The 24,705-nt window shown below is 42.4% G+C and overlaps 1 protein-coding gene across 13 annotated transcripts; it reads right to left on the bottom strand.

Annotated features, from left to right (window-relative positions):
- Positions 1-3,882: 3,882 nt before the first annotated feature.
- LOC129818968 (F-box/WD repeat-containing protein 2-like) lies at positions 3,883-24,657 on the bottom strand. 13 transcript variants are annotated; one of them, XM_055875374.1, is made up of 10 exons: positions 24,215-24,648; positions 23,724-23,883; positions 19,948-20,016; positions 19,349-19,400; positions 11,631-11,853; positions 11,171-11,365; positions 10,506-10,639; positions 8,817-8,903; positions 8,447-8,616; positions 3,883-6,585 (listed from the first exon to the last, which is right to left on the bottom strand). In XM_055875374.1, the coding sequence occupies exons 5-10, from the start codon at positions 11,731-11,733 to the stop codon at positions 6,273-6,275; spliced, it is 1,002 nt and encodes a 333-aa protein (XP_055731349.1). In that variant the 5' UTR covers positions 11,734-11,853; positions 19,349-19,400; positions 19,948-20,016; positions 23,724-23,883; positions 24,215-24,648; the 3' UTR covers positions 3,883-6,272. The 13 variants fall into 13 exon arrangements, 11 of the variants coding, with proteins under 11 accessions (XP_055731349.1, XP_055731351.1, XP_055731352.1 ...); XM_055875376.1 differs by having other exon boundaries at positions 23,730-23,883; XM_055875377.1 differs by lacking the exon at positions 19,349-19,400.
- Between the last annotated feature and the right edge of the window lie 48 nt (positions 24,658-24,705).

Genomic DNA, 24,705 nt, shown 5'->3' with positions numbered 1-24,705 from the left:
CCTAATCCAGTGCCTACTCCACTATGTCAGCAAGTGGTAGGGCACCATTCATGTTTTTTCACCTATATTAAGTTTGTGATTTAGAATGTTCATTGATTATAAATTTGATTAAAGGTCTAATGCAGCTGTTTTTATCACATTTTTCTAGGTGACAAAGGCCCAGTGCAGTTAACATGACTTATTGAGTGTACAACATATGTTCTAGAAACACTCAAACCCGGTGTGCGCCTGGCACCTACTACCATACCCTGTTCAAAGGCACTTAAATAATTTGTCTTGCCCATTCAGCCTCTGAATGGCACATACAGTGCATTCTGAAAGTATTCAGACCCCTTAACTTTTTCCACATTTTGTTACGTTGCAGCCTTATTCTAAAATTGATTCAAGTTTTTTCCCCCTCTTCAATCTACACACAATACCCCATAATAACGCAAAAACACATTTTTGTAAATGTATCAACAAAAAAAAATGATTACATTTACGTAAGTATTCAGACCCTTTACTCAGTACTTTGTTGAAGCACCTTTGGCAGCGATTACACCCTTGAGTCTTCTTGGGTATGACGCTACAAGCTTGGCACCCATTCTGCTCTGCAGATCCTCTCAAGCTCTGTCAGGTTGGCTGGGGAGCATTGCTGCACAGCTATTTTCAGGTTTCTCCAGAGATGCTTAATTGGGTTCAAGTCCGGGCTCTGGCTGGGACACTCAAGGACATTCAGAGACATGCTTAAGGTTGTTGTGCTGTTGGAAGGTGAATCTTTGCCCCAGTCTGAAGTTCAGAGCACTCTGGAGCAGGTTTTCATCAAGGATCTCTGTACTTTGCTCCGTTCTTCTTTCCCTCAATCCTGACTAGTCTCCCAGTCCCTGCTGCTGAAAAACATCTACACAGCATGATGCTGCCACCACCATGATTCACCTTAGGGATGGTGCCAGGTTTCCTCCAGACGTGACGCTTAGCATTCAGGCCAAAGAGTTCAATCTTGGTTTCATCAGAACTGATAATCGGGTCTGATGTTCTGAGAGTCCTTTAGGTGCGTTTTGGCTTCTGTCTGATCACTACCATAAAGGCCTGATTGGTGGAGTGCTGCAGAGATGGTAGTCCTTCTGGAAGGTTTTTCCATCTCCACAGAGGAACTCTGGAGCTCTGTCAGAGTGACCATCGGGATCTTGGTCTCCACCCTAACAAAGGCCCTTATCCCCTGATTGCTCAGTTTGGCCGGGCGGCCAGCTCTAGGAAGAGTCTTGGTGGTTCCAACCTTGTTCCATTTAAGAATGATAGAGGCCTCTGTGTTCTTGGGGACCTTCAATGCTGCATAAAGTTTTTGGTACCCTTCCCCAGATCTGTGCCTCGACACAATCTTGTCTCTGAGCTCTACGGACAATTCCTTCGACCTCATGGCTTGATTTTTGCTCTGACATGCACTGTCAACTGTGGGACCTTATATAGACAGATGTGTGCCTTTACAAATCATGTTCAATCAATTGAATTTACCACTGGTGGACTTCAATTTATTATTTTTTTATTTTTCCACCTTTATTTAATCAGGTAGGCTAGTTGAGAACAAGTTCTCATTTACAACTGCGACCTGGCCAAGATAAAGCAAAGCAACCAAGTTGTAGAAACATCTCAAGGATGATCAATGGAAACAGGATGCACCTGAGCTGAATTTCAAGTCTCATAGCAAAGGGTCTGAATACTTACATTATTTACTTATTTGTTTTTGATTTTTAATAAATATGCACACAAAAAATAAACTTGTTTTTCGTTAGTATTGTGTGTAGAATGATGAGGGGATTTATTTATTTTTTAAATCCATTTTAGAATAAGGCTGTAACTTAATGTGGAAAAAGGGAAGTGGTATGAATACCGAATGCACTGTATACAATCCATGTCTCAATTGTCTTAAGGCTTAAAACTCATCCTTTAACCCGTCTCCTCCCCTTCATCTACACTGATTGAAGTGGAGTTAACAGGTGAAGTCAAGGGATCATAGCTTTCACCTGGTCAGTCTGTCATTGAAAGAGGTAGTATTCCTAATGTTTTGTACACTGTATATTTTCCCAACATTTCAGCCTGTTTTGGTTGGATGGAGTTTTGGCCTGCCTGGTGTCATCACCAGGCGGTAAATTAGTTAGACGAATAAGAAAGAGTTACAAACCTCCAATAACAGCAAGTTTAGGGGGTAGGCCGTCATTGTAAATACGAATTTGTTTCTTAACTGACTTGCCTAGTTAAAGGTTAAATAAAAAATGTACATACAGCTAGGGACCAGGATATCTTTTCACAATGCGGACACAGTGGAGGGAGAGAGACATTTTACTACCATGTGGAAACGCAACGGCTACAATCAGAATGTGGATAAGATCAGGACAAAGGATGGATGTTAGCACTCGGTATAAATGAGACTTTAGCGTGCTTTACATATGACAGAATCTTAACTTTCAGTTTTTCAAAAATATCTATGAGGTAAACTTTTATAAGCAGATCTAACAGCTGAGAAAAGACGATACAGTTTGATCGAGTTTTAGAACTAAGGGCTGGATTCAATCCGTACCTCAAACCATCCTTGTTTAAAATCTAAAGGTAATTTCAGATTGAGCCAAAATGCAGTATGCAGCGTTTACAATGAATGCAGTCTCCGCAACCGCGGGAAACGTGGCCTTTAATGGTCAATCGCGCTATAAAGCGGCTTTTCAGCACTACGGATTGAATAGAGCCCTTAGTTTGCTTGATCTGAACGGTCTCGTTTTAGAACGTCTCATGTTGTTTTATTCAGTTTCCACTATTCAACATGTCAAATCTTAGTCCGTTTAACCAATCAGAGAACAGTGCACGATTAGCTCTTCCACTCTTTGCCCTACCTCTCAAAGTGTATTGGAGGAGAAGATCCTAGGTCCCTCCCCGAGATTTGAGGGAGGGCAAGAAAATGAAAAAAACAAGGTCAGACAAAGCATGAAACAGCAGAAACAGCCATGGTGAAAAATCTATGCCATCTTTCCACTCATGAGCTGCTGTCTTGTCACATCATGGAAACTGGGAAGACTGTCCTGATACTTTTGAAGTCTCTTTCAGAGAATGGAAACACAATCTTTGGGCAAAAATTCACCTCAGAGCAACAAATGTGATCTTTAGAGAAAATCACATATGTAAATAAACACGGCAAAAAAAGAAACAGCCCTTTCTCAGGACCCTGTCTTTCAATGACCCACCGTCGCTGGACCAGACAGGACTGGCAAAAAGTGCTCTTCACTGACGAGTCGCAGTTTTGTCTCACCAGGGGTGATGGTCGGATTCACGTTTATCGTCAAAGGAATGAGCATTACACCGAGGCCTGTACTCTGGAGCGGGATCGATTTGGAGGTGGAGGGTCCGTCAGTCTGGGGCGGTGTGTCACAGCATCATCAGACTGAGCTTGTTGTCATTGCAGGCAATCTCAACCCTGTGCGTTACAGGGAAGACATCCTCCTCCCTCAGGTAGTGCCTATCCTGCAGGCTCATCCTGACATGACCCTCCAGCATGACAATGCCACCAGCCATACTGTTCGTTCTGTGAGTGATTTCTTGCAAGACAGGAATGTTAGTGTTCTGCCATGCCCAGCGAAGAGCCCGGATCTCAATCCCGTTGAGGACGTCTGGGACCTGTTGGATCAGAGGGTGAGGGCTAGGGCCATTCCCCCCAGAAATGTCCAGGAACTTGCAGGTGCCTTGGTGGAACAGTGGGGTAACATCTCACAGCAAGAACTGGCAAATCTGGTGCAGTCCATGAGGAGATGCACTGCAGTACTTAATGCAGCTGGTGGCCACACCAGATACTGACTGTTACTTTTGATTTTGACCCCTCTTTGTTCAGGGACACATTATTCCATTTCTATTAGTCACATGTCTGTGGAATTGTTCATTTTATTTCTCAGTTTTTGAATCTTATGTTTAGACAAATATTTACACGTTAACTTTGCTGAAAATAAACATAGTTGACAGTGAGAGGACATTTCTTTTTTTGCTGAGTTTAGTATTGAAATGGGCATTTAAAAACTGCATGGATTGGGATTAACTCTGAAATGAGTGACTCAGTTCCTCCAAGTACACTGCTGAACCTAATGTCACAATAAGACATGCAGTGCTTTCAGAAAGTATTTATACCCTTTGACTTATTCCATATTTTCCTGTTACAGCCAGAATTCAAAATTGATTAAATATATCTACACACAGTACTGCAGAAGGTGAAAACATGGAACATGTTTTTTGGAATCGTTTGCACATTTATTGAAAATGAAACCCTGAAATCTCATTTGCATAAGTATTCACACCCCTGAGGCAATACTTTGTAGAAGCACCTTTGGCAGTGAATACAGCTGTAAGTCTTTCTGGGTAAGTCTCTAAGAGCTTTCCACAACTAGAATATGCAACATTTACTCATTATTCTATCCAAAATTATTCAAGCAGTGTCAAATTGGTTGTTGATCATTGCTAAACAAATGTTTTCTGGTCTTCCCATAGAATTTCAAGTAGATTTAAGTCAAAACTGTATCTCGGCCACAACATTCAGTGTCTTCTTGGTAAGCAACTCAAGTGTATATTTTGCCTTGTGTTTTAGGTTATTGTGTTGCTGAAAGGTGAATTAATCTCCCAGTATCTAGTGGAAAGCAGACTGAATAAGTTTTCCCTTAGGATTTTGCCTGTTCTTAACTCCATTCAGTTTATTTTTTATCCTGAAAAACTCCCCAGTCCTTTAGAATTTCAAGCATACCCATAACATGATGCAACCACCACTATGCTTGAAAATACAGATAGTGGTACTCAGTAAGGTGTTGTATTGGATTTGTCCCAAACATAACTTTGTATTTGGGAGAGAAAGTGAATTGCTTACCAATTTTTTGCAGTATTCATTTAGTGCCTTGTTGCAAACATGTTGCATGTTTTAGAGTATTTTTTATTCTGTACAGGCTTCCTTATTTTCCCTTCTGTTAATTAGGTTAGTATGGTGTAGTAACTACAATGTTGGTGATCCATCCTCAGTGTTCTATCACAGCCAATCAACTGTGTAACCGTTATAAACGTCACCATTGGCCTCATGGTGAAATCCCTGAGCGGTTTCCTTCCTCTCCAGCAACTGAATCAGGAAGGATGCCTGTGTCTTTGTAGTAACTGGGTGTATTGATACACCATCTAAAGTGTCAACTACACCATGCTTATTCAATGTCTTTAAAAAAAGAAAAAACCCTGGTCTTTGTGGTGTAAACATAATACCCCATAACATTAGTCAAATTATGTAGGCCAGTGACAAAATATCAATTGAATCCATTTAAAATTCAGGCTGTAACAAAGTGGAATTGTCCACTTTCAAATCATTACATTGTGAAAACTTCCAACCTCAAAGCCTTTTAGAAAAATAACCTGGAACTGAACTTGGTCTATACTTCAAATACTGCAATTCACAAAATATATTCTAGTGAATCATGTAGGGTAAATAGTGGTATTAGAAATACATTGTATGCAGTTTGTTATAGTATGAAATAAAATGTACAACGCAGTCATGTTATTGCAGTGTGCCTGCGTAATGGAATTCTTATCACACAGATGGATATTTAAATCAAACGAAAAAGGCACGACTAAATTTCTCAAGTTGACTTTTAAAACAAGCACCACTAAGAAAAGCATTATCAAACGATGGAGTTACACTGAATATCCAACAAACGCTTCACATTGTACAAATCCAATGCACTAAACCACTTTGAAAATGTCAACATGGAACTCATGGGGATGGTTGGTCACAGTCTATGAAAAACCTAGGACACAGTCATAATGTATTTCATTGTAAAGTAGTACTGTGTTAAGGCAACTCCCCGTCTGAGCTGCTTGAAGAACCCTGTCCGAAGTGTAAAGGTCCCAATACATAGTAATACAGGGGAAATATCTACAGCTGTAGAGCCTGACATGACCACGCAGTTTTTCGAGAGTTCCGTCTTCATTCAGCCACCCTCCCAGTCGTCGTATTTCCTTCAAGAGAGAACCCATGGCAGGGTTGGAACTAACACCAACCGCTGCCTTTGCCCTCTGAACTGGGCCTTTCATCCCCTTGTATTCATAGCAGCGTTTCAGTTGGTGAAACCATCTCCAATAGTCTTTCTGAAAGCACGTTGCATGATGTTTGATTATGAGAGCATGTGTTGAGAAAGAAAAGGTAGAAAAACATTAACACTTTGGTCCATGCATTATCTAACTTGGCTATGGGTTTCAAGTCAGAGCACCCCGTTTACATGGCAGTTGACAACCTAGCCATCGTAGGTTTCACCTCTAGTGGTGTTTTCCTTCCACAGAACCAAGTGAATGCTATGATCGGGCATGCTGGTGGCGAACACGAGGCCAGAGTCATTTCTCCCATCCAGCCCATTGAGCCAGGAGGTGACTCCCGGCAGGAAGCTGGAGCCTCGTTTGGACTTCCTGTAGGCGGGCAGGGGCCAGCGGCCAGTTATTTTTTCTGTCCTCAGATCCATGACATACAGGAAGTCGGTGTCAAAGAGGAGCGAGAACACCTCACCAAAGCTGAGCAGGGAGAGGTTGGCAGGGTCCTGCGTTTTGATGACCCTGGAAAGAAGCACAAGGAAATTCAGTAACTGATTGTTGACAGGTAAGTTCCGTTACATTCCATTGTTGGCAGGTAAATTTCCGTTGCATTCTATTGTTGGCGGGTAAAGTTCCGTTGCATTCTACTGTTGGCGGGTAAAGTTCCGTTGCATTCTATTGTTGGCAGGTAAAGTTCCGTTGCATTCTATGTATGAACACCCACACAAGTAATTTTGTTTGCAACCACGGATATTGTCATTGATATACTTATTCTGATTGCAGCGGTCTCTAGTTCTTTGTCTTATTAATAAAACTTGTTCCTGGTTAGTGGCGACTTGCACTGACCTGCTGAGGCCGTCAGCTTCTCATCAGGTAAAGATTGACATCTATTGGTCATATTTAAAGGGTAAAATATGTCTACTGCTCCATGAATGGCATTTAAACAAGAGGGAATCAAAATCATTATGTCAAATGTTTAGAGGCCTTTTTTACCACCAGAATATTGCTACATTTGAATAACTACACACACTACAAAATGTATAATACCACCATACGTGTGTGTGTAGAGTGCGTGTGCACATGTACCTTTGTGTGTCTTTTACTACTTGCATCAGTTACTTGATGTGGAATAGAGTTCCATGTAGTCATGGCTCTGTGGTACTTTGCACCTCCCATGATCTGTTCTGGACTTCGGGATTGTGAATGTCTTGTGGGGTATGCATGGGTGTCTCAGCTGTGTGCTAATAGTTTAAAACAGACAGCTCGGTACATTCCGCTTGTCAACACTGACAAAAACAAGTAGTGATGAAGTTAATCTCTTCCACTTTGAGCCCATGAAGGATTGACATGCATGTCATTAATGTTAGCCCTCCATGTACATTTAGGGCCAGCCGTGCTGCCCTGTTCAGAGCCAATTGAAATTTTCCTGAGTCCCTCTTTGTGACACCTGACCACAGTACGAACAGTAGTCCAGGTGCGACAAACTAGGGCCTGTAGGACCTGCCTTGTTGATAGTTAAGGTAGAGCAGCGCTTTATTATGGACAGACTTCTCCCCATCTTAACTACTGTTGTATCAATGTTTTTTGACCATGACAGTTTACAATCCAGGGTTACTCCAAGCAGTTTAGCAACATCAACTTGCACAATTTCCACATTATAATTACAAGATTTAGTTAAGGTTTAGTGTATGATTTGTTCCAAATACAATGCTTTAAGTTTTGGCAATATTTAGGACCAACTTATTCCTTGCCACCCATTCTGAAACTGCATCTCTAAGTGTTGGTCATTTCAGTCGCTGTAGTAGCTGACATATAGTGTTGAGTCATCCGCATACATAGACAAAGGCTTTACTCAGAGCCTGTGGCATGTCGTTAGTAAAGATAGAAAAAAGGGGCCTAGACTGCTGCCCTGGGAAATTCCTGATTCTACCTGGATTATATTGGAGGCTTCCATTAAAGAACACCCTCTGTGTTCTGTTAGACAGGTAACTCATTATCCACAATATAGCAGGGGGTGTAATGCCAGCAGCAGACTATGATCAACAATGTCAAAATCCGCACTGAAGTTTAACAAAACAGCCCCCCCCAATCTTTTTCAGACAATAAATTTGTATAAGTGCTGTACTTGTTAAATGTCCTTGCCTATAAGCGTGCTGAGTGTCTGTCGTCAATTTATTTACTGTAAAATAGCCTTGTATCTGGTCAAACACCCTTTTTTCCAGAAGTTTACTAAGGCTTGGTAACAGGCTGATTAGTCGGCTATTTGAGACAGTAAAAAAGCCGAACACGTAAGCGTTTCCGATCATACCTGTCCTGTCTGAGCATAGAAGATGAAGCGCTAAGTTCTGTTTTATCAGGAAACAAGGCCCCGGACAGTTTTTACCTGAGGATATCAAAGCTGGCAAAGTCCCACTGGTAGACCCCCAGATCCGAGCTACAGACAATGTAGCGGCCATCAAACTGCAGGCGAGGCTGCAGACACACACCGCGGTCCTCTGACACGGACAGGGTCTTCAAGCACTTGCAGTTGATTTCCCTGCCTATAGGCCAAACCTGTGAAATACATAGAAATGAATAAATATATACACACACACACACACGTCTGCAAACATAAGTGCTGTGGTCAAATGGAGCTGAGGGGGGACACCGTGTGGGCATCTTAAGTATTACAGTGACAAGCCAGAGCACAGGGTCAATCGTTGCGTGAAAGTTGACGAGACGCTGGATACAAAGAAATGAATGAACCACATTACCTTTATTTCAAATTTATCAGCACTCAACAGGATGTAGTCGCCAGGACAGTGGACCATGGACTCTACTTCACTCTTCTGGAGAATCACCTACAGGGGAAAAGGTTTGAGTGTTAAGACTCAAGTTTGGCTCCATCTAAACTCAGCAAAAAAAGAAACATCCCTGCTTTCTACGGACTTTGAAAAACACCAAAATAAAGATGCCCAGCGTCCCTGCTCATCTGCGTGAACATGCCTCAGGCATGCTGCAAGGAGGCATGAGGACTGCAGATGTGGCCATGGCAATAAATTGCAATGTTCGTACTGTGAGACGGCTAAGACAGCACTACAGGGAGACAGGATAACCAGCTGATCGTCCTCACAGTGGCAGACCACATGTAACAACCGCACAGGATCAGTACATCCAAACATCACACCTGCGGGACCGGTACAGGATACAACAACTGCCCGAGTTACACCAGGAACGCACAATCCCTCCATCAGTGCTTAGACTGTCCACAATAGGCTGAGAGAGGCTGGACTGAGGGCTTGTAGGCCTGTTGTAAGACAGGTCCTCACCAGACATCACCAGCAACAATGTCGCCTATGGGAAAACTCACCGTCGCTGGACCAGACAGGACTGTCATAAAGTGTTCTTCACTGACGAGTCGCGGTTTTGTCTCACTAGGGGTGATGGTCAGATTCGCGTTTATCGTCAAAGGAATGAGCGTTACACCGAGGCCTTTACTCTGGAGCGGGATCGATTTGGAGGTGGAGGGTCCGTCATGGTCTGGGGCGGTGTGTTACAACATCATTGGACTGAGCTTGTTGTTATTGCAGGCAATCTCAACGCTGTGCGTTACAGGTAGGACATCCTCCTCCCTCATGTGATGCTCATCCTGACATGACCCACCAGCATGACAATGCCACGCCATACTGCTCGTTGTGTGCGTGATTTCCTGCAAGACAGGAATGACAGTGTTCTGCCATGGCCAACGAAGAGCCCGGATCTCAATCCCATTGAGCACGTCTGGGACCTGTTGGATCGGAGGGTGAGGGCTAGGGCCATTCCCCCCAGAAATGTCTGGGAACGTGCAGGTGCCTTGGTGGAAGAGTTGGGTAACATCTCACAGCAAGAACTGGCCAATCTGGTGCAGTCCATGAGGAGGAAATGCACTGCAGTACTTAATCAGTTGTTGAATCTTATGTTCATAGAAATATTTACACAAGTTTGCTGAAAATAAACAGTTGACAGTGAGGAAGTTTTTTGATGTTGCTGTGTTTAGTATTCATATTGAACACTGGGCAGCTTAGTATGGATCCTTCATCTAGTATTCCTATTGAACACTGGGCAGCTTGCAGTTTTTAGACAATTTACCAACAGGAAAAGCTGTGTGCTAGACAGGGCTTTGCTCAGGAATGCAACACTGTGCAAACTTCTCCTTTCATCCATTTTGCGGGCATTTGCACAAGACAATGTGCACGTTTGAGATTGCAATCAGGACTATGCACAACATACCCAATCAGTGATCTACAAATCACGTATCCAAAAATTGCTACTTATTATGTGATCAAGACTTGCAATTCTGCACTATTCTGCCCCAGGACCTCAACGGATCCCCACAAACATACAGATATAACGTTCTGATTCAAAACCATCTGCAGCCGAGCAGCGATCCTGAACGTAATTCAGGACATATTGGTAGGGTTTACCTTGGTGACCCACTCGGTGTGTCCCGTCAGGGTGTTGAGGCAGGCGCCTGCCGACAGCGCCCACACCTTCACAGAGAAGTCGGCCGAGCCGCTCACCAGTGTGTCCAGATCATCATTGTAGTCCACGCTAAACACTGACCGAGCCAAGGAGAGAGACCTGGCGTTAGTACACCAATCCAAAGGGCTATGCAACATAATTCATAGACTCAGAAGTTATTTTCTCCATGTAACATAAGAAATATAAGGATTGATATGTGAAGAGACATTTGATGCTAGAATACTGAAAATTTCTCTGCAACAGAGGCTACTTGGAGTGGCAGCTAATACATAAAATCAGTTTATATTTGCCTGTCAATCAAAACCCCACAGATCAGCAGAGGTCAGCTGTCTTTAGGAACCACCAGGCATAATATAAAAGTATGGGAGAAAGACTGCAATACTACAACACCCACAAAACACTTTTTATCAGAAAACCTCAGAATTAAATATTTCTTCACAAGTTGGCTCATATGGAGATATTTTGTTAAAAAAAAACAAAGCTTGTTCATTACGCCACTATTGTGGAATATCCCTTCATGTCAGGAATTGGACACAGTACGCATAATCTGCAAAACACCTCAAGTCAGCAAATGGGAAGGTTCGAGACGACCCAGGGGTCCCCTGACCTGCACCCGTGTGCCCACGGAACTGCTGGATCTTTGCCCCCGTGCTCCACTCCCAACAGGCAATGGTGTTGTCAAAGGAACCAGTCACCAGCTTCTGCTCATCAAACTTCACCGTGGCGCAGGTGTGCGTCTGAATGCCGTAGATGCACTGCCCGGTGCGTACGTCCCACAGTTTGGCAGAAAGGTCATCAGAGCCTTCAAAATAATTTGTGACTTTTACAATAAGGAATTACACACCGAGTGTAACAGCATAATTTTAACAGACCACAAAAGATGACTAGCGATTGTTATAGATATTCCATTTTGCACCAAAAAAAACAACACTTAGCACTCACAGCTGCTTACACCAAAACCTTAAATTCAACCCAAAAAGCCAGAGGACAAAATGAAGAGGCTCGTCCCGTCAATATTATGGCAGAAGAATACTACACCCCAAAATAACCATAAGCCTATAACCTACCTGTGCAAAGAAGGCCGTCCTTGTAGTAGAGGGCGTAGACGCGCGCACTGTGCCCGATGAGCGACGACGTCTCAAACGCCTCCTGGTTCTTCAGCTGCATCATGCGCAGCTTGGCCTTGAGGTAGACACCCTTCCAGTGGGACGCATCCTGGATGGAGTCGTCGATGCGCCAGCCCAAGTCCCGACAGACGCCCTGCCACACCTCCGTGCACGCACTGATCACCTGAAAGAATGTCACAGTTCAACCGAAACCACAGGGGACAAAGAAACCCAAATTTAACAGTGGCAAATCTTAGGGGGAAAGGTACAAAATGTGAAGAGCCAATATCAAAGTGAAGCTCAGTAACGGGGTAAAAATATCAGTGTCACATGTGGTAGACCCTGGTCTTATTCAATAGCTTGCACACCAGCTTGTAACAAAACACCCCTTTCATACATAATGGTGTGGTAATGAAACCACTGGTCTGGTTAGGCATTAGGGCTGTGACGAAGCCAGTATCGCAATATTTTACATGGGAAAAATGTTAACACGAAGCAGACCAAACTCTGTTGTTTAAAAACCTGCTGTATGACAAATAGTGTGTGCTATAGCTTGGGAAATAAATAAATGTGAATCTGGATGACAACATGATGTGCATCCAACGTTAGGGCGGTTTCCCTAAAGAAGCTATATCTGCTTCATATCTTGTTTCCTTGCCACGATACTAATGAGAAGGGCGATACTGGTATGGTCCAGCTCAGTGCTTAATTTGAGACGGATCCTGCCGGAACAGAATCAGGCACCTCTCCGTGTTGGACTGTTTTGTTCCGGAACCCATTTGGCCGGATCCTGTACCTCTCTTGGCATGAAAAAAATAATTAACTTTTTTCAATGTAAAAATCATAATAAAAGCAACCAAAGTTCATTCGAGTTGCCTCTTCGTTAATTCTCCTGCCCCCACAAAAAAAGTAAAGTAGATTTTCAGCCCGGGCTTAATATTCTATGAATTGGAGGCCATACTGGGTTTATGGTTTGCACAACATTGTAACCTGTTTGAGACCAACGCTAGGCTGTGGCTGTGTGAGAAGCACACCAGTATATCTCACATAACGAGAATTAGATGAACTTTCTATGATCTCTCCCCCTGCTCTGATAGACATGAGCCTGCAAGTCTCATCTCTCCAGCGTTGCACTTCACCATTTATTTCCTTATAGAAGCATAGCTGTGCGAAGGGTTCTGAAGGAAGTGCAGCACCGCTGATAAATTTAAATACATTTGCCAAATTTTTAGAATTACTGTCTGTTAATGAATTCCCTCAGAATAGCCTACTAGCCTACTATTAGAATGCCTATAAATTAGCCACAGAGGATCAATAGCTTGTTTTTTTAAAAACCTTGGTGTAGCCCAATAACAAGGAATAGCCTACAGTCGGGAACATGCGGCAAATCTGTTTGAAGAAACAATGCAGACAAAAGAGGCCTTTAGCAATACTTCAAATACAATTGAGAGAAAACCCAGGTTGGAATGCAAATGGTTTCCAATGGTGTAGTAGGCTATTCAGATTTATTTCATTAACAGACAGCAGTAATTCTATCATTTTAGCAAATGTATTTCAATTTATCAGGGGTGCTGCACTTCCTTCAGAACCCTTCGCGCTTCTATAAGGAAATAAATGAAGTGCAACGCTGGAGAGATGAGTTGCAGGCTCAACTATCAACAGAGGGGGAGAGATCATAGAACGTTTAGCTAATTCTAGTTATATGAGAGATACTGGTGCGCTTCTCACACAGCCACGGCCAAGCGTTGGTTTCAAACTGGTTACTATGTTGCCCAAACCATAAACTCATTCCGGCCCAACCGGGATCAACTCTTAGAATATTAGGCCCGGGCTGAAAATACTTTGGTTTTTTTTTGCATTTATGAAAGGCCACATTTTCCCAAGACCCTAGGCTACTAAAAATGTTCCCCATGTGTTCAACTTATTTAAGTGTCTCCACTCTACTGCGCTGTCACTACGCAAATGCCATGATATTTACTATAAAAAGGTGTTCCGGTACCTCAGAACTCCCCAGGTCACCCACCGCTCGCATTCACTTTTTGTTCCAGCACCTCCCGATTTACAAATTAACCACTGGTCCTGCTCCTATTATACATCCACCAATAGCTGCTAGAACGACACTGTAAAGGTGAAAGTGAACAGAAAATAACCGAGCCAGCATAGTACGGTTCAGCACATAGCCATTGATCACTGTTCCATTACACATAAAAGTCAACGGACGAAGGAGTCTTCTGTAGGGAGAAGTTTTGTGAAGAGCGTGGCGCTTTACTGAACATTAACATATTATTGCTAGTGGTACGGCGTTGGAAAAATTAAGACTTTATCTTTAATATCGTTGAGAAAACATTTTCAAAGATCTAAAAGGTTCAATAGAAACAACTTTAAAGGGTTAGGGTTCCCACACAGACTAATATTTCCATGTTACTGCGCTTGTTTACAGAAAACAGACTGAAGACAATGGACTACCTGTGCTAATTAGCTATATGCGTCTCCGAACACCTGAAAGTAAATGGAAGAAAGACGCCACAAACGTGTTTTCAATTAAAAATAATGTTGGATGTAACTGTATGAAAACAGTTTAGAGTGTGTATTTTGCATTTGTGAAATGATTTAGTGATATGAATGTAAAGGGATTTATATATCTAGAACCATACCGCAATTGAGAACAGATTCACATTTAGATTAAGTATTTGGCTGTTTTAGCGTCAAGAGCCAATTCGCCCATTAAACTGAACATGTAAAGTCCTTGGACTAAAGACTAACGTTAGGCTCCTATAGTCCAATATTGGTCTAGACAGCACGATGGTGTGAAAAGAATATAACATGAATTCTAAACTTGGTTCTATCTACTGCTTACACACCAGAGAGCCAACCATCATGACAGAGCCTGACCTTGTTCCACTGCTTGCACACCAGGCAGCAGGTAAGCAGGGTCTGCGGGTCCAGCCACCGCAACAGGTAGAAAGTGAGCTCCAGGGGCAACAGGCGCAGGAAATCCCTCTTAAGCAGCGCCTCCAGCCCATTGGACAGGTGCCGGAGCTGGACAGCATTACTCAGCGAGATGAGCTGGTCCAGGGACTGGTTGCGCTGCTGGTCACTAAGCGAGAGGAAAGAGGCGGAGACTGACTCCAGCCACCCCTCAAAGACCGCCTTCTCCATGGGCACATGAGAACGACGACCTGCGGTTTCAGGGTTGAGTAATGATAATTAACTACATAACATTATCTACTTAAAATCACCTTTGCCAGTTTGGAAAACACTACCAGTAAACGTCTACTTCCAAATAATTTACTTAAGCCTAGTTTGATTCATGTTTACGGCGAAATTAGTTCTTAGCTAACGTTAGATGCAAGACTGCTTTTGTTGTTGTATTGAGTAGAAAAGCTACTGTTCTAAAGTTATCTAGCTAGTTATCTATTACTTTAAACGGGCAACGGTAAGAATTCAAGGAATGTAACTAGCTAGCTGTGCAGATATTTAGTTACCGTTAGTGTACAAAGCTAGCAACTTGGATAAGTAACTGTTACCTTATCACTTAAACTAACTTAAGTGGTATATACCTTGCTAGTTGGTAAATAGTACAATACAAAAGCTAGCAAAACGTACCATTTCCCGTAGAACCCGTATCGGTGGGAGGTATTATGCTAGCTAGCTCACAAGCTAGCCAGCCAATGCGGACAGGAAAAACTTATTCTTGGCCTGTCATTCTACAGAACATAAACTCTTACAATAGAACACTTAGTCAGAAAAGTCAACTTAACAAATGTCAACTCGTTAGTTTATCAGGTGAAGAAAAACAAAAACGTTAGTTAGCTTTACTGGCTAGCTGCATTACGTTAGCTAGCTGGAATGAGGGAACCTGCTTATTTCCGAATTTTGTAAATTAAAAGGTTAAGTAATGCTAAGCATTACACGCACCAAAGACCTTGCATAGGGATACTTCTTACCTAAACGTAGATTAATAGTTTTACAACGTTAGCTATTCAGGTCCAATCTAGCTGGATACATCCCTCTTTTTTGCAAACTACTATTTCTGTAAACCTCTTTCCGGCTACTTAGCTATGTTGTTCCGGGTCAATCTCTTTCACCTTTGTCAAAATATTAAAACTTCACCAAGATGGTGAATAAATGGCTAGTGCTATTCGGAATCGTTGGGACGTATGGCCGTGGATAAATGACAATATCAAAGAAAGAACAGTATGAAGATTGAAGCAATTTCTGTCTCCAAAGATTGAAGCAATTTCTGTCTCCAATAGAAATCCCCGATCGCACCTGTGATGTCATGGCTAGCTAAAACTCATGTTCAGAAACACTTAATATTATCCGTCGTCTCGTGCTAAACTGCGCATGTGCAGGGTCTCAAATCAAATGCACTCCTTTGATATAAAGTTGTTTTCGACAAAACGTGTCAGTTTGTCACTTTCACGAGATTGGATAAAAAAACATGTACAACTACTTATGACATTTGCTTGAATTTGGACTGGGTCTTTAGAATGAGTAAATTAACTTGTAATGAAGAACGTTCCGTCATTTACTACTCAAACCCCGGCCTGGTCTTTTCGCCAGCGTTCCCGCGATGTTGCGCCTCAATTTGAAAACTGACGACAGTTCACGCAGGCCTTAACCGGGTGGTATTAAAGACGCCCTTTCTGTGTTGCCAAACATTTCCGCACGAGGGCGATGCGCGCAAGTTGGTGGCAGAACACGAACGATTTATTACACAACACAAGCAAAAATAGCCGCTATTTACATGTTGCATATGAGTGCATTTCATACTACTTTTGGATTGTAATTTTATGTAATTTTATTTAGGCTCGTATGAAAGCTTAAAATAATGTTTGTCACTATCGCAAACCAACTGCATTACAAACACTTCAACCAGTAAAATGGTTATTTGGTTAGCTTTTGCTACAGACTCAACGAGTGTAAGCAACTGCTGTATCCAAAATAGTTATTTAGCAAAGATCACAACCAAATATAATCTTAGCGACTGGTCAAGCAACAATCAAAACATCATTGTAAGTATGAGAACCCAAAACATTATGTTTAGAAGTATTAACGTAAATCTAGGCTACAGATGTCTTACTGCATCTGTGCATGACTTAAGGATGTCTTGTACTGGAAAGAGGTCACAATGGGTGGGTCTCTCATAGACACCAATATAGCTGGGTATGGTCTTAGTTAATTGACTTTCATTGAAAACATTTGAACCAACGAGGGAGAAGGCACCCACCTGTACAGTATCAACCCACAAAGAAGATTAATGGAGGATTTCAATAAAGTGATCGCATACTGACATGAACAAGATGTTCAACTAAACTGAAAAAGTATTGTTTTTATTTTAAAAGTTGCTTAACTTTAATTCACAATTATCCACTCTTGTGCTGCTAATAATTGAAAAACCTAATTGAACCAGGGGGGGGAAAAGAAAAAAAATGCTTCCTCTTCTGTCTCTGATTCACCCTTATGATTGTGGATTCACGGGATGCAATATTGCCACCTTAACTAGGACGAAAAAGTAGCAAGTCTAATTATGAAGATAAAAAAAGTGTAGTTTCCACCCTCTATGATAGGGTCAACAGCTGATCATTGGGAGGCTTAGTTCAGCTCACTATGTATTTTTTACACATCAGCCAAATGTCTATTAACATATGATAACATTGGATTTAACTGGTTTGTCCTGACAATTCTATCATGTGGCATCTGACTTATTATTATCTTTTTTACAATTTCCCCTGAATTCCCAAGTTGGTAAGAACACTACATTGCCTAAAGTATATGGACAACCCTTCAAATTAGTGGAGTTGACTATTTCAGCAACAGCTCTTACCGACAGGTGTATACAAATCAAATTAAAGAGCACACAGCCATGCAATCTCCATAAACAAACAATGGCCTTACTGAAGAGCTTAGTGACAATGTGGCACCGTCATAGGAAGCCACTGTTCCAACAAGGGTCAACTGTAAGTGCTGTTATTGTGGTGGAGACAACGGCTCAATAACGGCGCAACAACGGCTCAGCCGCGAAGTGGTAGACCACACAAACTCACAGAATGGAATCGCTGAGTGGTTAAGAGCATAAAAATAGTCTGTCCTCGATTGCAACACTCACTACAGAGTTCCAAACTGCCTCTGGAAGCAACGTCAACAAAATAACTGTTCGGTTGGGAGCTTCATGAAATGGGTTTCCATGGCCGAGCAGTCGGTCACAAGCCTAAGATCCCCATGCGCAATGCCAAATGTGAGCTGGAGTAAAGCTCGCCGCTATTGGACTCTGGAGCAGTGGAAACGCGTTCTCTGGAGTGATGAATCACGCTTCACCATCTGGCAGTCCGACAGACGAATTTGGCTTTGGCGGATGCCAGGAGAACGCTACCTGCCGGAATGCATAGTGCCACTGTAAAGTTTGGTGGAGGAGGAATAATGGTCTGGGGCTGTTTTTCATGGTTCGGGCTCGGCCTCTTCGATCCAGTGAAGGGAATTCTTAACGCTACAGCATACAATGACATTCCAGATGATTCTGTGCTTCCAACTTTGACAACAGTTCAGGGAAGGCCCTTTCCTGCTTCAGCATGAGACGTGAACAAAGCAAGGTCCATACAGAAATGGTTTGTCAAGATTGGTGTGGAAGAACTTGACTGACCTGCACAGAGCCTTGACCTCAACCCCATCGAACACCTTTGGGATGAATTGGAACGCCGATGTTTGACAAGCAGGTGTCCACATATACTTTTGGCAATGTAGTGTCTGGCTGACCAATTTAACTTCACTAAACACAAAATACTACTTATTACAAAGACTGGTGGTGCCACTGACAGTGAAGAAAGTACAAAACCTGTTTAAAGAGCTACCTACCGGTGTGTTTTAATGCCAAGATACGTAACAATGTGTAAAGGCAACATGATTATCTAGCCCACCGTGCAACATATGTACAGACCTGCGTCTGCCTGTTTCGCTATGCTTTTCCCACTTCGGAGGGTACATTCGTGGTTGGTAGACCGTTCTGATAAAGAATGCGTCGTTTGCTATGGTAGATTCGCTCAGGCAGGATGAAAACGACTACGTCGACCATGATCCTTTGCTCGTTACGGTCAATTCCACCATGAACAGTAGCAATTTTTTTCGCCCGGTGCCTTTCAGCCCCAATAGTGTATTTCAAATTCAAATACTTCCGGCTTCATGCTCCATAGGAGTACGTGACTGACGTCAGCGCTATCACCATCTACTGGTTTTAATGTCTATGATATTGACAGGCTGATTAGCTAGGACAAAAAGGTGTGAAAGACAGATTTGAACGCAATTGTTAGATACTACCACACCATTCTTAAATTCAGCAAACGTTGCGTGCAAATCTGTCACCATTTTGTCCTAGCTAATCTGCCTGTCAATATCATAGACATTAAAACCAGTAGATGGTGACAGCGCTGACGTAAGTCACGTACTCCTATGGATAACTCCTGATGGCGCATGAAGCATTTGAAATGCACTATTGGGGCTAAAGGGCACCAGGGATATATATATTTAATCACTACGGTTCATGGTGGAATTGGCCGTAACTATTCCACACATAGGCTCGGACGTCGGAAGTGTCGTCAAACAGGCACCAGTAGACAAATAACTCAGAACTCTGACCTACTTATAACACCTCACCACTCAGTCAGGAGAAATTATATACTCACCGCAGTGGATGCTGGTGGGCAGAGCTATAGGAGGAAGGGCTCATTGTAATGGCTGGAATGGAAAAAATGGACAGCTGTCAAAAAAACATATGGAAACCTTTTGACTATTCAATTCATTTCATTCCAGATTAAATGAGCCCGTTCTCCTACAGCATCTCCCACCAGCCTCTACTGCACCATCACCTGAATAAGTGTCACCAAGCTGTCCTGTCTGATAGACAAACTGCAAAGTTCTGATATTTGTATGTGTTTTAATGATCTTTACACAATAGAAAAAATTATATTAAACAGACAATTCAGCAAACTGTCAAAAATAATGGGCTCATGAACATAAACCCTGGATCTCCAAGCATTACCTCAGGCACACACCTCAATTCCTAAACAGCTAACCTTAATTCCAAAAAAAAAAAAGATAAGCTTTGTAGTTTAGCTGAACAGAAATAAAACAAAAGTCAAATAGGCTCTCCCCAATGTGAGCATGCCTCAAAGTAAGAGCAAACTAGGATGAGGCAATAGGGGCTCTGGGTTGTGAGGAGCAAATTTACTTGTGCCTGGGTTGTGAAGTGTAATATGACAGCTGAGGCATTCCAGAAACTCACCCCAGAACTTTTCACCCTGCTGAATACATCCCTGTTGTTCCTGATGTCTGAAAGCAGGAAGTTGCCCCACTGTGAATGATAGAGATTATATCACTGAGTCTACATCACAGCAGCATTAAGGCAAGCACTCCTGTCTCTACCGCATTTCTCCTTTTCTACTTCTGAAAGTGCGGTCAGAAGATTTGTTTGACTGATCGTGTGTCACTGCCACACCATTACAGCTATGGTTTTTGTAGTGTCTTATGTCAGAAAAGCCCTTTCCACATCTCTTGCAATAATAAGGCCTAACTCCAGTGTGGACTTGCATGTGGGCTTTGACGTTGTTGGCTTGGCCAAAACCTCTCCCGCAGACGTCACATTTGAATGGCTTCTCTCCCGTGTGGACTCGCTCATGCCTTTTGAGATTGGTGTTGACTGCAAAAGTCTTGTCACAATAACTGCATTGGAAGGGCTTTTCACCTGTATGGGTTCGCTCATGTCCTTCGAGAGCTTGCCTAAGAACAAATTTCTTTTCACAGTATTTACAAGTGTAGGGCTTCACTCCACTGTGAAGTCTCATGTGATAGTCAAAAGTATGTTTATAGGCAAAGGTCTTTCCGCAAATGGAACAAGAGTATTGCTTTTGTCCTGTGTGAATTCGTTGATGGTTTTTCAGAGTTAACATGGAGCTGAAGCCGTTCAAACATATGTCGCAACTGAATGGCTTTGTTGTGGTTCCCGGTCTCTTGGCGGTTCTCTCTCTCGTTCTCTCTTTTCTCTCTCGTTCTTTCTGCTTCTCTCCTTCAGCTGTGTGCCATTTTAGATGGTGTCGCCTCATTAGAAAATTGTACATAAAAGTCTTCCCACATAGGTCACACATAAATGGTTTGGTTGCCCCATGACGGTGCATGTGAGCTTTTAAGAGGGTGGACTGAAGGTAGCTTTTCCCACACACTTTACATTTGTATGGTCTCTCCCCTGTGTGAAGCACTTGGTGTCTCACAAGGTTTCCTTTATGGCCGAAAGCAGCTCCACAGGTCTCACATGTAAATGGCTTCTGCCCTGTATGGATTACCTTGTGCTTTTCAAGGCTGGATTTAGTTATAAAGCGCTTACCACACTCTGAGCATGAATGCGGACGTTCACCTGTATGTGTTCGCATATGATAACTCAGGCCTCCACTCTGTGTGTAACTCTTCCCACATACAGCACAGCTGTATGGTTTTTCACCGGTGTGGATTCTCTCGTGCTCGATAAGCAGTTTCCTTTTTGTGAAACCCTTTCCACAAGTCAGGCACTTGAACGGTCTCTCCACTGCATGAACAAGTTGATGTCGTTTCAGATCTTTTTTGGTAAAGAATGTATTTCCACAGACTTTGCAACTGAGCGTTTTGTCTCTGTGACGCAACATGTGATGTTCAAGCTGCTTAGACATTGTGAATGTTTTGCCACATTGACCACAAGCGAATGGCCTCTCTCCTGTGTGAAGTAGCTTGTGACGTACCAGCAAGCGGTTCCGGCTGAAGGTCTTGTCACAATCATCACACTTGAAGGGTTTTGTGTGAGTTAGCGTGTGAGATTCCAGTGACCCTTCCCTGCTGAAGGTCTTTTCACAAACATCACACTTGAAGGGTCTTGTGTGAGTTAGCTTGTGTTGTATCAGCCGTTTGTTCTGGCTGAAGGTCTTCACACAAATATCACACTTGAAGCGTTTGGTTTCTTTGGATCGTGTCCCTTTAGTATTGCTGTTTTTCTGGCTTTCATGGCTGTCTCTCCCGTTGCCCTCTGGCATAGCAGCTCTCATATGCTCAACGTTGGATTCAGTGTCTCTTGGGGAGAGGTCTGTATTCAGTCCATCTGTGTCTCCCAGAGAGGAGTCATTCTCCAATGAAGATGTCTCTGTGGGTTTACCGCAAAAATTTGCAGAACCTAAAGATGAAAGGAATATGAGTAATATACATATTAGCCTATAGATCTCCTGTTTGTGTAGCATGAGGCATCTTGATGTACAAATAAACCAGCTGAACAGGACACTTGTCTAATTTAGTTAGTCAAATAAGTCTTCCAATATATGGCAATTAGGGTTGGGCGATATTAGAAACGTATCAGATATCGAAGATGATTGACAGCAGTCGTCGATGACGACATTGTGATATGACAGACGATGTATAGCCTATTTCAACTTGACTGGCACCACGCAGTAATGAGCCGACCGGGTAGCCCACAGCAGGACCATGCCAAGTAGCCTATTATTTTGCTATAGACTGCATAACATATTTCAATAAATATGTTAAAAACAATTTACAGAATGCAAGAGAATGTAGACATAGCTAAGATTTAATCAAAGCAGCTCTAACGGTCCAGTAAAAAATATATTTTTTCCTTCTCAATGTCACATTATCTGGGCCCTGTAGCCTAATCCTATTACATTTGTATTTATTTTATAGCGGACACTCGAGTCTATTTTAAAAGCCACATTTTACATTTTCTGTCCATATATGAATATGACTTCAGTTTTTATGCATGCTGGCTTAATCTCATGATCAAACCATTAATTTATCTAACGGTCTTCTAGGCTCTCAAAGTTTTCAGTTGTTTTTGAATAACCCCAAAACATGATAGGCCTAAGGTAATAATGAGAGCGGTAGAACAATAGGAAAATAGATACACCTTACAATAGTTTGAACAAACCTTACAGTTGAGCAAAGCTTAGTCTACTATAAAAGAAACACATGCATCCCCCTCCTTGCCGTTGGGAACCAAACACCAAATCCTACTAATTAAAATAGCCTATCAAAAGCTATGCAGAGTATTTCCCAAATAAGCTATTATGTTATGTACTGAAGTATCAGCTTTCAAATGGGAACTGAAAGTCAGTCTATATGCGACTCTTTATCACAGCTTTATTTTGAATAACAAATATTAGAGGCAACAAGTGAGATTGAGCAAACAATATCAAAATGGAAACATTTAATGATTAGTCAAAAGAACTTACAGCTGAGCAAAGCTTCTGAAATAAATTGTGTAGTGTACGCCCTTTTCAATGATAATAGGAGTATAGAAGCCTAGGCCTAATAAGAGAGGAAGATTGTGCAAAAATGTGAATCATTGAATGATTATCCAGTTCTGGGGACAGCAGAGTTGCAGCAGGGCTCTGATTCAGAGGGGTTGTGTAAAATGTGTTAGACATATTTCAGTTGAATGCATTCAGTTGTACAATTGACTAGGTATCCACCTTTCCCCCCTTGGTGATTTAAAAGGCGCTATATGGTCAATCCGTTATCTGTATTGATGTTCAGCATTTATGGTGATTTGGCCTCTGCAGAAGCCAGGGCATTCATACGCAGAGCTGTTGTAAAGGAAGTTAAGGAAGTGAGTTTGTGTTTATACAGGACCTCCCGCCCTCATCTACTGTCAACCAGAGCCCTCCGAATTTACAAAACATTACAGGCGCACAGCGATGTGTTATGGAGCTCGAGTTGGCCGCTGTGTGCCACCAGGGGTTGCGAAATTACGTCCAACAATCCAGGGCGCCTCCGACCACATTTCGGATCAAGCATAAATTGCATCTTACAACACGTCACAATATGCACAGCCAACGAGGCTCCTCCTTGACTGTCACTTGCATTACCGCGCACACACACGTTTTACGTGTCACTGTTCCAACAGAGGAATAGGTTACTAAAAAATATGTTTTTTCATGTTTTATGGGTACTTCATCACGATAAGACAAAGGTTGACATCGCCCAACCCTAATGGCAACATACATTTTTACATGAGCGTTAAAATAAGCATACTTTTACCAGGCTGTGTATTGTTTTCAAACAACTGGGTCATCTGCTCGACCTTGGTCTTCAGTTTCACGTTCTCATTTTGTAAACTTGAGGAAGCCACTAGGAATAGTTGGCAGATTTTACGAATCGCCTCTCCCGTCACCAGATTCATAATTGTGCAAAACTGTGTAAAGAATAGGGGGAAAAACACGTTACCTAAGTAGCCAGATTGCCATACGTGCTACATCAAAGATGTGAAACCAATAACGTTCGCCAACAAGCTTAGCTGAGGACTAGCTAGCTTGATAAGCAAATTGCATGAAGCTAAAGTGGCTAGCTTACTTTGACAATTACATTAGAGATGATCATATTTGGTTAAACACCAACGTTTGATAAACTACCTATCTACTAGACAACGTAATGCAGCTAACGTTAGTTACCAGTAAATGTTGGTGCAACTTTAGCTAACGTTAACTTGTGCAACTCCGTAACGTCATTAGTCACGCTGTACTCACCTCTCTCTCCGGATTGTACGAGTTTGGCACGACGCGTAAAAATGGACTAAATTCTGTAATTACCGTCTCGACGACAACGGCCATAATCGATGTTGTTTCTAACTGAAACATATTGTAAGCTGTAGCCATTTTGCCCTCAGACTCATTCGCATAGAATAAGAACCAAGCTAACTATATACTGTAGCTACCTAGCATGCTGCCAGCAATGTGAAGCTAGTCAGATATGGTCTTGTCTCCGCCCTAACAGAGTTGTTGTCCCAAAGGCGGGAAGGAAGGGTTTTGTCTAGAAGGGATATAGCTTTTGTCAAAATTGACTTTACGTAGCAGGTTAGAACGTACACCACAGATAAGGAGAATTAGGTCATGATTAGCTAAAAATGCACATTAAAAAATGTGACGTTAAATTAACAAACTGTATCCAAGACCGGAAGGCATGCGTTCTTGCATGCCGCCACCAACTGTGTGGGCTGTGTCCGCCTACTGTTCTGGAG

The sequence above is a fragment of the Salvelinus fontinalis genome, chromosome 21 (assembly GCF_029448725.1).
Source record: "Salvelinus fontinalis isolate EN_2023a chromosome 21, ASM2944872v1, whole genome shotgun sequence".
Classification (NCBI taxonomy): domain Eukaryota; kingdom Metazoa; phylum Chordata; class Actinopteri; order Salmoniformes; family Salmonidae; genus Salvelinus; species Salvelinus fontinalis.
This window is presented reverse-complemented; position numbering and strand designations above follow the sequence as displayed.